At 38.8% G+C, this 12,793-nt stretch overlaps 1 protein-coding gene across 1 annotated transcript in view; it reads left to right on the plus strand.

The window, feature by feature from the left end:
• Nucleotides 1–12,793, plus strand: part of VPS53 (VPS53 subunit of GARP complex) — an 833,787-nt gene that overhangs the window by 661,741 nt on the left and 159,253 nt on the right. Inside the window, exon 19 of the mRNA XM_053707376.1 lies at nt 11,881–11,950. Coding sequence (XP_053563351.1) covers nt 11,881–11,950 — 70 coding nt within the window. The remainder of the gene's footprint in view (nt 1–11,880; nt 11,951–12,793) is intronic.

The raw sequence follows: 12,793 nt of genomic DNA on the forward strand, positions 1-12,793 counted from the left end.
GTTAGAACAAAATAGAACAGAGAGATCAGTCTGTGAATATGACAATCCCTTAATATCTCAAGGAAGGGATGACTTAAGAAATGTCACATTAGAAAATATAGAGGAAAGCACACCAAGTAGCAGCAGAAAGCACATGAAAATTAAATGTATGACAACAAATGCAAGAAGCATGACAGGTAAAATGGGGGAGCTGACGCTCTTAGTTGCAGAAGAGGACTATGATGTTATCAGTATAATTGAAACTTGGTGGGATGATTCACATGACTGGGCAGTTAACTTAGAGGGGTATACATTATTTAGGAGGGACAGGAATAACAAAAGGGGTGGAGGAATCTGCATGTATATTAAACCTAACCTTAAACCTACAATAAGGGAAGATATTTATGATACAAGTGACAATGTAGAGACCCTGTGGGTTGAAATAAAGAGTGGGGGGAAAAATCCTAAAAAAATATTACTAGGAACATGCTACAAGCCTCCCAACATTAGTGACCCGGAGGAAACTCAACTACTTATCCAAATAGGTAAGGCTGCTAATAACAGTGCTATAATTATGGGAGATTTTAACTACCCTGATATAAACTGGGCCAATGAAACTAGTAATTCAGCTAAGGGGGATAGATTTTTTAATGTTCTCAGGGATAACTTCTTGTCACAATTAATAGAGGAGCCAACTAGGAGTAAAGCTATATTGGATTTAGTGCTATCAAACAATACAGATATAATATCAAACATAGAAGTTAAAGAACATTTGGGTAACAGTGATCATAACATGGTCACATTTGAAATCTATTTTCAAATGCAGTGTTTTAAAGGCTTAACTAAGACTTTTAATTTCAAGAAAGCAAAATTCAACGATTTAAGGAAATCATTAAATAATATAAATTGGGACAATGTATTTTCTAATAAAAATACAGAGAATAAATGGATAATATTTAAAAATGTGTTAAATAAATATACATATCAACACATACCATATGGTTATAAAAATAAAAAAACAAAGCCGTTATGGCTAAATAAAAATGTGTTAAGAGAAATTAGGAAAAAACGTAGGGCATTTAAATTATTGAAAGAAAATAGTACAGACTCAGCATACAATATTTATAAGGAATGTAACAAAGCATGCAAAAATGCAATCAAATTAGCCAAAATTGAAAATGAAAAAATAATTGCCAAGGATTCTAAGTCTAACCCTAAAAGGTTCTTTAAGTACATAAATAGCAAAAAATCTAAGAAGGATAATATAGGTACATTAAAATGCGTGGAGGGTAGCATGATAAATAATGACAGGGAGAAGGCTGAGGTACTAAACCAGTTTTTTTCTTCAGTATACACAAGAGAGGAACCATTGAATGCTACTTTGGAACAGAATAGAACATGCCAGTCCATACCACTAACTGGGTTTTGTTTAGAGGATATCAGGAAAAAACTGGAAAATATTAAGGTAAATAAAACTCCAGGCCCAGATGGAATACACCCAAGGGTGTTAAGGGAATTTAGCACTGTTATAGACAAACCTTTACTCTTAATTTTTCAAGACTCATTATCCTCAGGCATGGTACCCCAGGATTGGCGTAAAGCTGATGTGGTGCCACTCTTCAAAAAGGGAAGCAGGGATGATCCAGGAAGCTATAGACCAGTTAGTCTGACATCAATAGTGGGGAAGATATTTGAAGGGATTATAAGGGATTATATTGATGAGCATATTCGTGTAAACAAGATTATGAGTTCTAATCAGCATGGCTTTAGGAGAAATAGATCATGTCAAACTAATCTAATTAGATTCTACGAGGAAGTAAGTAAAAATATAGATAAAGGGGAATCAGTTGATGTGATATACTTAGATTTTGCAAAGGCATTTGATACAGTGCCACATGAGAGATTAATGCACAAAATTAAGGGACTGGAAATAGCTGAAAATGTTAGCTCATGGATAAATAACTGGATAAAAGATAGGGAGCAATGAGTAGTAGTAAATGGATCATACTCAGATTGGACAAAGGTAATCAGTGGCGTCCCCCAGGGATCAGTACTGGGCCCTTTTCTTTTTAATATTTTTATAAATGACTTGGAGCAAGGATTAAATAGCGACATCTCTATTTTTGCAGATGATACTAAGTTAAGTAAGGTCATAAGGTCAGAGCAGGACGAACTCTCTTTACAAAGGAATTTGCTAAAATTAGAACTATGGGCAAGTGAATGGAAAATGAGATTTAATACGGAAAAATGCAAGGTTCTACATTTTGGAAGTAAAAATAAGCAGGCTACGTATTTTTTAAATGGGACAAGACTTAGCCAAACACAGGAGGAAAGGGATTTGGGAGTAGTAATAGATAACAAGCTAAAGATGGGTGCACAATGCAGGGCAGCGGCTTCAAAGGCTAATAAGATACTAGCATGTATTAAAAGAGGCATTGATTCAAGGGAGGAAAGCATAATTCTGTCATTATATAAAGCCCTGGTAAGACCTCACCTTGAGTTTGGAGTGCAGTTCTGGGGACCAATTGCTAAAAAAGATATTGCAGAACTAGAAAAAGTTCAGAGAAGGGCCACAAAGCTAATAAGGGGATTGGAGAAATTAACCATGAGGAGAGGCTAGCCAAACTGGGTCTGTTTTCTTTAGAAAAAAGGCGCTTGAGAGGTGACATGATTACTTTATATAAATATATTCAAGGCCCATATACAGAGATGGCAGAAGCTCTGTTTATTCCAAGAAAATTGTTTCTGACAAGAGGTCATAATTTAAGGTTGGAGGAAAGGAGATTTAATCTCCTGCAACGGAAACGTTTTTTCACTGTAAGAGCAATAAAATTGTGGAACTCATTACCAAAGGAGGTAGTGAATGCCAATACCATAGATACATTTAAAAATAGTCTTGATAAATTTCTGTATATAAACAAAATTCATGGATATGATTGCTAGTATTAAATGGGTCACATTTTAATGGGGTTATTTAAAGGGCCACTGTAAGTAAATATTTTCTATGCCTTTTACTAACTAACTACCCCAAATATGCTTTTTATCAATAGCATTTCATTAACATATCTCTACCGTATATCAGAAATCTTGTCTGCAAATTTAATTGTTTTCCAAACCCACTCCGTGGGTATCCTTTGCTCTGTACCAATCCGTGTACAATACCTAGGTTTCAAAATGGCGCTTTAAACACAAAGTAATTGGTTTAAGTATTTTGAACACGCAGTGCTGAAAATAGTGGGCAGGATAACGTGACATCATCGGCGAATAAAAGATATAACTTTTAGAACGTTATGAAACTTCGTTTTGGAGAAAATATAGGTCAGTAGGTTTTAATTAATGTTTATTAACTTTAATATGTTAGTTGTTTAGCTTAAAAATTATAACAGAAAGTAATCCTTTAAGCTTAACTGGAGCTTTTTGTAAGTATTTTAGATTTGTATAGGTTGAACTCGATGGACTTCAGTCTTTTTTCAACCTTATCTACTATGTTACTATGTATGTATCACTATGAAAACAGCCAGCATGTATTAAATATAGGATACAGATGTGTGTGTGATTGTGAGGCATACTGGATTCTAAAGGTTTATGCTTTTATAGTAGTTAACAAATGGATCAATTATTAGACTCATAATTGCAATTCACCCAAGGTTATAATGGCTCCATATCCTGCCACCATATGTAACCTTTAACAAAGGGGAGTAGCTTGTGTAATTTTGTTTTCATCACGTGCGTAAATAGGAGGGACACTGTACTACTCCTGAATTACCTGACCAGCAATTTATTACACAGAAACAAAGTTCCAACACATAACATTTGTGTGTGCACATTAGACTAAACAAACTATACTGCAAATCTAAATAGGTCTCATTTCCAGTTAAAAGTTTAATCAGGAATAAAGGAAACTTTATAGAATTGATTAGTAAATGTTTTTGAAAAAAGCAAGCCACATAATGGCACAAGTATAGAAAGTCTGATTTTGAATTTGTTCAGAGGATGGCTGGGTAGAGAAGAAAGTCGATCTGCATGTTATTAACTTGTTACTGTATCATTCACTTGTGACTCAATGCTTGTGAAATAGATCTCCTGTCTTGGCAAATGTGTTTGAGGTTTTGGTACCTGAGGCTTTTTTCTTCTTTTTTTTTACGGATATGATACATTGTCTCCCAAGATAAAACGGTTAGTAAAATGCACATTTGGACCAAGTACTACATTCCCCTTAAAACCTCAAGTTGACTTTAAGAGTGTAATAAGCAGTAATTGATAAATCATGTCATGGCACCAACTCTATGCTCTGCTTTGTAAATCTGATATGCTGACAATGGTTTTATTTATGTGACCCTCTAGTGTGGCTTTTCTCTCCTTTTGTTCATCTAGCAGGTGATTACATTCACTATTCAACCCACTTGGTCAAACTGCTTACTGCACCATAACATAGCTATTGTGTTATAGTAAAATCTAAAATCCTATATTGTTCAGCCAGTGATAGACTTTTCCATGTAGAACTCAACTACTTTAAAGGGACAGTCAAGTCCAAAAAAAACTTTCATTTTTCAAATAGGGCATGTAATTTTAAACAACTTTCCAATTTACGTTTATCAACATTTTTGCTTTGTTCTCTTGGTATTCTAGTTGAAAGCAAACCTAGGAAGGCACATATGATAATTTCTAAGCCCTTGAAGGCCGCCTCTATTTTATTTACTTTTCACAGCAGGGGAGAGCAAGCTCATGTAGGCCATATAGATAGCATTGTGATCATGCTTGTGGCAGACACTGCACTAATTGGCTAAAATGCAAGTCAATAGATAATAACTAAAAGTCATGTGATTAGGGGCGGTCAGAAGATGCTTAGATACAAGTTAGTCACAGAAGCAAAAAGTGTATTAATATAACAGTGTTGGTTTTGCAAAACTTGGGAATGGGTAATAAAGGGATTATCTATCTTTTTAAACAACACAAATTCTGGTGTTGACTGTCCCTTTAACACCAAAACTCCCTTTTTAGTATGGTATGTTAATATTCCTTAAACGAAAGAGCCTTAACTCAATAGTAAATGTAACTGTGGACTTTTTCAAGTTATGCTAGACAAAGATACAATAAAATGCATTGCTTTCAATAAGTTCCTGTGGAATAGCAGCACCTACTGTCGTATATCTTCATTTTTTTAATCACATTTGTTTGTCACTAGTATTATGTGTACTTCTTAAATAGTCATTTGATATTCTTTTTCACCAGCTTAAAGCCATGATCTTTAATGTGTTCCTTTGGTTTATAATTGTATTTATTTTATTTATATGAACTGGCCCATTTATGTACACATAATGCACATTATTTGTTCTGAACCATGTCAGTATTTAACATCACTATAACAGCTAATTCTCTTATTCATGCCGTTTTCACTGCACCCATATCAGATGTCACTGGCAAGGAAGCGATTCTTAAGTTGTAGAAGAGCTAAGCAGCTTTTTAGAAAAGTGAAACTATTGCAAATCTGTTTAAATAACTATTCTGGATTTACTGAGTCCGAGAATAGGTTGTGATAGAATGTCGCCTTAGTCAGTATGCTGTAAAAGCAGGTACGTCTATGAACAAGTGACAATATTTATTTATTCTTTGTGTGCTGTAGTTTCACAAGGTCTGCAAACCAACATTAATGGTATGCTGTCAGTGAGGGCGATTTTTAATATGATGCATTAAAAATTATGTTTTAGGATATTCAACAAACTAGCAGCCATTCAGATGTCTCTCTCTCTCTCTCTCTCTCTCTCTCTCTCTCTTTCTTCTTAAATGGAAAGAGTCCACAGCTGCAATTATTACTTTTGGGAAATAACAACCTGGCTAAAGGCTTAAATACTCCTCCCACTCCTTCCCTCATCTCCCAGTCATTTTTTGCCTTTCGTCCCAGGAGGTTGGCAGAGAAGTGTCAGAATTTTTAAATTTAGTTTTTTGTCTCTTATGGAGGGTAGTACTCTACGGCATGGGACAGGAGTTTTAAGTAGTTCTGTCAGTCTCTCAGTAAGGGCTTGGATGAAAATTAGAGTCCGGAGATGCAGGGAGAGTCTTTCTGCTAAACCATCCCGACAGATTAACAGCTCCTCAAGAAATCGGCGTTGTAGAACTTCACTCCGCTGCCTGCTTTCTTCTCTCAAGTCCATGGCGGAGGTGATTCTACTATCGGTCACACTTGAAAGGCTGTGTTCCTGTTCCTCGGCATAGATTCCAGTAAGACCATTTAATTTTACTTTATTCATCAATGTACTGTAATGTGAATGTTTTTCCGAGAGGCTACCACCTTGCGGGTCCAACTTATCATAAGGGTCTCAGTGAGTCTCTTGTAGTATCTTGGAATCGAGGATTAATATATCCTGAGGGGGGTTATTGAACAGGGGATTTATAATCATGTATGTTATGTGATTCAACCCGCTTATGTGTGATGTTTATAGCCTCGTGGTTTGGAATATTGAGGGCTTTGGAAGTGACGCAGCCTTTTGGTTGGGCACGCTTTTTTGGACTGTACGATTCACCTTGTGTTCGGGCGTGGTTACGTTCCGTTTCTAATTTCTGCATTCCTGACCATGTGGCAAAATAAATTTTCTAGTCCGCAGGGGTCTGTTCATAGAAGGTGGTGAGTGCCCCAGCCGTTGGGGGTGTCAGGTGCCGTTTTTGTTTTTACTACTTTAGTCCATATTTATATATCCTCTATCTAGTTATGGAGGATTCTGTTGCTGAGACTGTGTGCTTATTTCAGATTCAGTTACGGAGGATTCTGATACTGAGACTATTTTAATTTCAGATTCTGTGTCCGGTGACGAATCCAGATTGGCCCTGTTGACACATGTCAACCAGTTTTGTTCCGTATGCCATTTCAGAGCGCCTGGTTCCTCAGGCTCGGGGAATCGAGGGACTGCTGAGCCATCCGCCTCTGGGGGTCCTGTCCTCCGAGAGGACATACTTCTACACATGCGGGTGACCCAGTTTCTGATTCCTCCATGCAGGGTGGCGTGTCCCCCCCCCCCCCCCCCAGAGGTTGCAAGCCCTTTTTTGCTTCCACATAATGTTGGCGATTGTTCGTCTGCAGAATCCAGTCGTTTATTTGAGAATGTGCTCATGCCCTATTGTCCCGGGCCTTCCGCCGTGGGGAGGGCCTCTACAGTTCCCCGCGGGTGTAACTGTCCCTGAGTGTTGTGCCTTTAGTTACAGGATTACGCTCCTTCGCGTATTGCTCAGACATGTTTTTCAGTTATTGAATGACCCTATCGTTACCAGATACGGGGATTTTCATTCTGCTAATTCGAATGGTGCACCTCATTAGACATGTGGGGATGAAGTAATCTCCTGGTTGTCATTTGTTTGAGATCTTTCCCAGTTTTGAAAGATAGGGCTCCGTTTGGCTGGTCCTGCCGGTAGGCCTGTGTTTTTTTGGGCGTTAACCCTATGGGTTGCCTTATATTTTATTTATATCCGATGGGATGTATTTTATTTGTTTTTGTTTCTTTTGGGAACCTTCTGGGATTGATACTCTTTATTACTTCTTCGGAAGTTGTTTTGGACATGTTAGTCCTATGTTAGAAATGTCAGTTTTCTGTTTTTTCCCCTATGAGGGAGAATTTATGCTGCTTACCGGTTTGTTCAGTCTTGCGGCTGTTCAGACACATGGCGCTGTTCTGCTCGGCTGGTTCGGTAGAAGCGCAGAGTACTCAGGTTATCATTGTTTTTCATGTTCACCTGTGGGTCCGTGAGGTGGGAAGGATTGTTTCAGTCCTTATAGCCTTCAGTCATAGTTGGCCGGGCAGGGGAGTTTTCCGCTGTGTCACTCTGACATCTGATTTAATCAGAACTTAGTTTTCCTCCCCTATGTGGTGAAGTGTTGGAGGACTTAATGTATTAATGGCCTTCATTTTTAGGCCTCTGGATTTGTCCTTTTTTGGGCTTGATCCAACAGCTTGTACAGGATAGCTGTCTAGCATGCGGAAGGTTTGCAGTTTGAAACCAGTTGCAGCTCTTGACACCTTGCAGGTGTACGCGTAAGCTGTTTGTAGTGTATCTAGATGCAGCTCTTACTCTTTGACGTGTACTGTCTGTCTGAGTTATGAGACCTTTGGGTCTTCCATTGTCTCCGGGTTAGTTGGATCTCCATTTAGGGATCTGTGTTTCCGGGTGATGGTTGTTCCCTGCGGGGACTTTGTTTAGCTCAGGGTTTTCTGGAGCTGGGCATGATTAGTGCCTTTCTCTCTTGTGTCCTCTGCTTGTGCGGAGGTGATAGGGAGACTAGTCCTGCTAGTAGGATTTATTTATTTTATTACCTTGAGGTATGCCTTGGTTGTCCTGAGGCTCTGAAAAGTATCTTCATACAACTTATAGCCTTGCTCCTTGGAGCATTGGACTTTAGCTAGGGATGGTTCCTTCCTTTGGTCGGGGCTTTCAAGTTCTTCTCGCTATCCAGATTCTCTGGATATGCATCCATACCCTTGTGTCTGGCTTTTTGGTCAGTTGGGGTGTTTAGTTCTAGGGTAAGGTTTGCCTGAACTATTAGGTGCCCGGACCTGTTTTTCTCCCTGAGACTTCCGGTTGCTGAAGATTCGTTTGGCCTTTTTCCTGACCCAGTCTTGGGTGGTTTTGGAATCTTGGATCTCAGGGCTGGTCAGGGTGTTCCACGGTAGTGGGAACTTGGGCTATGTCCTTGCTCCAATTATCTAACCTGGTCTTGGTTGGATAGATTTATTAAGAGTATTTTTTACTCTTTGCCACAGAGTGGCCCATGTCATCTAGTGGTTAGCCGTGTGGCTTGAGCCTCAAGGGTGGTTGGTTCATACCCAGCAGCTGGCGTTGAATATCCAATATCTGGTGCGCCTTAGGGTTGCATTCCCCTGGTCAGCTTGTCAGTGTTCCTGTGGATTCCCTGCTCTGCAGGTGAATGGGTTGGCTGTGCTTCTGCTTGGCAAGCTACTTGTAGGGGGGTCATTTTCTAGGACATCTGTGTTGGGAATTTCTCTTCCCATTAGCCGGTGTCTTCGGGCCTTGAGGACAGTTGTTGCCCTTCCGGCATCGTCCCTTTTCTTTAGGGGATATTCTCCTCCCTATGGAGATAGTCCTTGCTTGGGGCCTCTCCTGGATGGTAGCCGGAAAGGTGGGATTGGTTCCCCCTGGGGTCTTGCTGGCTCCAAGCAGACTTGTTGGGTCTTTATTTTGATAGATCCTTAGGTCTCTGGCCTTGTTGTCTGTTTTCAGAGTCGGGTTGTACTTGTACTCTGTGGGGATGGCTGTGCTATACTTACGCTCGTTCCTGTACCTGTTTCGGGATTCTTTTGTTCCCCTGTTTTGGATCCCTGAGGCTAGGTTGGTTCAGCTGGTTGTGGGTCTGCAGGTCAGGATGGCCGGTCTATGGCGCTGCGTTCGGGTCACAGTCTCCTCTGGATGTGTGAGCTTTGTTGAGTATATCCTGTTAGCTTAGTCTGCTAGGGTATAGATTTTCCTTTCAACTTGCTCCATTGATTTCAGAAGAGGGTTTACTCTTCCTTCAGGTTCTGAGGGTTTACTCTTCTTCTCGGGGGGGCCTCAATTGAGGTTTTGTGTTCCCCTTTTTTAGGGACCTGTGTGTAGGTCCGGCGACTTAGGTTGCCTGGAGCATGCCCTCTGTCTGGGGATTGGTCTTGCGGACTGTTTCTTGTTTGACTAACTGCTTCTTCTTCCTCGCAAGTACCCTCTGTGTCGTCATGTTATGGACTCTGTGTTCTCAAACTTGGGGGTTTTTCACCTGGGTGTATTACACACTTTTTCATGGTTGAATGCTTTGGTATTTTATGGTCAGACACTGGGAGGACTTTGCCTCTTCAGTTGCATTCCGTGCTTGCAGGATGTTGGAGAGACGTCTGTTCTGTCTCTGTACCCGGTCTTATCCCGGGGTTCGCTTGGTATAGGTGTGGCCTCCTCTCCCTGTTTGAGCCCCTTTGGGTCTCTGTGAGCTGGGCTCACTTGTGGAGGTGTTCTTTTTTGTATTAGGAGACATTTTTGGTTTCCTTGGTTCTCCTTTGCCTTGTTCCCTTGGGGGTTTCAGCTGGTGTCTCCATTTGTGGAGATGAGCGGTGGGGGGCCGTTTGCTGGGCGATGGTGTCTCCTGGAGGACTGTTGGCTCAGTCGAGTCCGTTTGCGGTCTCTAGTTTGGCTTCTTCACTAACTGCAAGTCAGTGTCATTGGGGCTTTTCCTCTTAAAAATTTTTTATCAGGTAGAAGTTCAGGCCTGGTGCCCTCAGTATGGGCCGCCTATTGTACCCTCCCGTCTTGTCATTCAGTGTCCTCTATATCTTGGGTATTGTTTTCCCAAAAGTAATGAATGCAGCTGTGGACTCTTTCCATTTAACAAGAAAAACAGAAAATTATGCCTACCTGATAATTTCCTTTTCTTTTGATTGAAAGAGTCCACAGCTCCCCACCCGTAATTTTATGTGGGGCGTCCTTATATTCTTCTGGCACCATATAAAGAAATAGGTGTGTATATAGATATATATATATATTTATATATTTTTATATATATATATATATATATATATACACACGTACTTATTGTGAACACTTGTTAAGAAAATAAAATATTGCCAGAATGAATCGCAATAATGATACTGCTTCAATATAAACTTCTAAAATATGAGAGAGTCTGTGTAGTTATTAAATATACCTACAATAGTAAATGACAATATTCAAAGTATAAAAAGAAAGGCCGGTGGGTGTGCACTTAATAGAAATTACCTCACTCATATGAGGTAAGTTGCTGCACCTATCAGTGCTAATCCTCCGGTAATGTCTTGCATCAGTGTCAGGATGATGTGTAGCTTCTTGTCTCCTTGGAGTATGGTGTGCAGATAGTAGGCTTTATTCTGAAATGGCTCCTCCGTAGATTCAGGAGTATTAGACCAAATGTAAAATAAAAAGAGGGTACATAGCGTAATACAGTTTTTATTTAAAACACACTCCTGTATGTATTAGGTAGATTCCCAATAAAATGATGATCCAAGGTACCCTCTAGCTCTCCACATGTATCTCTATAGATCTTAATGTGAAGCCGTTAGTGGTATATAGACAAGATAAAAAGTCCAAATATAGTCCCCCAGCAGGATAATGACCCAAAACATACCTCAAAAAGCACCCAAGAATGGATGAGAAAAAAACATTGGACCGTTTAGAAGGGGTCTTCTATGAGTCCAGATCTGAATCCCATTGAACATCTGTGGCAAGAGCTAAAACTCGCAGTTGGGAAAAGGCACCCATCAAACCCAAGAGAACTGGAGCAGTTTGCTCAAGAAGAGTGGGCCAAAATCCCAGTAGAAAAGTGTAGACATCTTATTCAGAGCTACAGAAAGCACTTGATTGCAGTTATTGTTTCCAGACTGTGCTGTGAAATATTAGATAAAAACTATCAATATGTTTGGCTGTGCCATTCTCATTTGTTTTACTGTTTAAGTGAAATCATAAATCAAAGTTTTTGTTCTATTACATTTGAAATAAAGAATAGTGGATACCAAATAACTTTGTAAATAGTTCAGAGGAAAGGTACCACCAATACTTTCAGCCACTTCTGTGTTTGTATATATATTTATATTTATGTTTCTCACACTTGGTTTTAATCCTCTCTTCTTGCAATTTGGATAAAGGGATTTGTGGATAGATAGACAGATATACAGACAGATAGATGGATAGATAGAAATAGATAATATAAATATATATATATGTGTGTGTGTGTGTGTTAAATTGTTTTGTCTTTATTTTTGTTGTCAAAATATCTATTTTAAAATATTATAGGTAATTAATTGCTTTATTTTATTAGATTTAAAAAAATAAAAAATTATTGATATTGAAATATGTTTTTTTTATGGAATGCTAATTTCTTTTTTTTTTTTTTTTTTTTTTTAGTTCCTTTATTCCAAAATTTATCAACCATCTTTTTAAATGTAAGCCGATCAGCATGGTGGGCGCTGAACAGGTAAGCAGATGTGCACTGAAGGATGAAAAATGGTTAAAATAGTTATTTTTATATTTGAATCATCTCTTGCTCGTCTGCCCTCGTGATTACAATAACAAAAAATAAGCACTGATAGAACAATATTATGCCATCAAATTGTGAAAGCTCAGACACATAATGTATATTCACTTTAGATATAAGATAACAATGCTGTGCTGAGAGAAATCTGCTAAACCTCTGTTTATCATTGGTTCCATAGATTTGTGCAAACTTCATCTTCAGTTATACCCATGTATGGCTAGTCTATCCTTATTCTAGCTGTAGCTGTCTGCTGATCAAGTTGTATGTTACTTATTATTGAACTGTTTGTTTAACGCCATATATATATATATATATATATATAAAGGTATTTAAACACAAATTTAACACATTTCTCATATACATGCATTAACAAAAACAAAATGTATGCTCACTTGATAAATACATTTCTTTCATAGGGTTGAGAGTCTATGAGCCATTATTCCTGGCATTCAACTCCTGGCTATTAGGAGGAGGCAAACATACCCAATATCTCACTAGCTTTTAATCCTTCTCACCTCTCTGGTATTCCAGTCTAACATATATCAGATAAAAGGAGAAAAATAGAGAAGTAAGAAAGGACAAAGCAGGTTAAATTAGGTGCATACTAAAACTGCCACCAATTGAAAACATATTAAAGGGTGGTTCTTGTGAACTCTCACCACCGTGAAGAAATACATTTTTCAGATAAGCATACATTTTGTTTTCTTTCATGAGGTGATGAGAGTCCACAAGCTATTATTCCTGGGATCTAATATTCAAGCTGTGGAGTCCACAAGTAAATGG

Source organism: Bombina bombina, chromosome 3, assembly GCF_027579735.1.
Source record: "Bombina bombina isolate aBomBom1 chromosome 3, aBomBom1.pri, whole genome shotgun sequence".
In the NCBI taxonomy this organism is placed as follows: domain Eukaryota; kingdom Metazoa; phylum Chordata; class Amphibia; order Anura; family Bombinatoridae; genus Bombina; species Bombina bombina.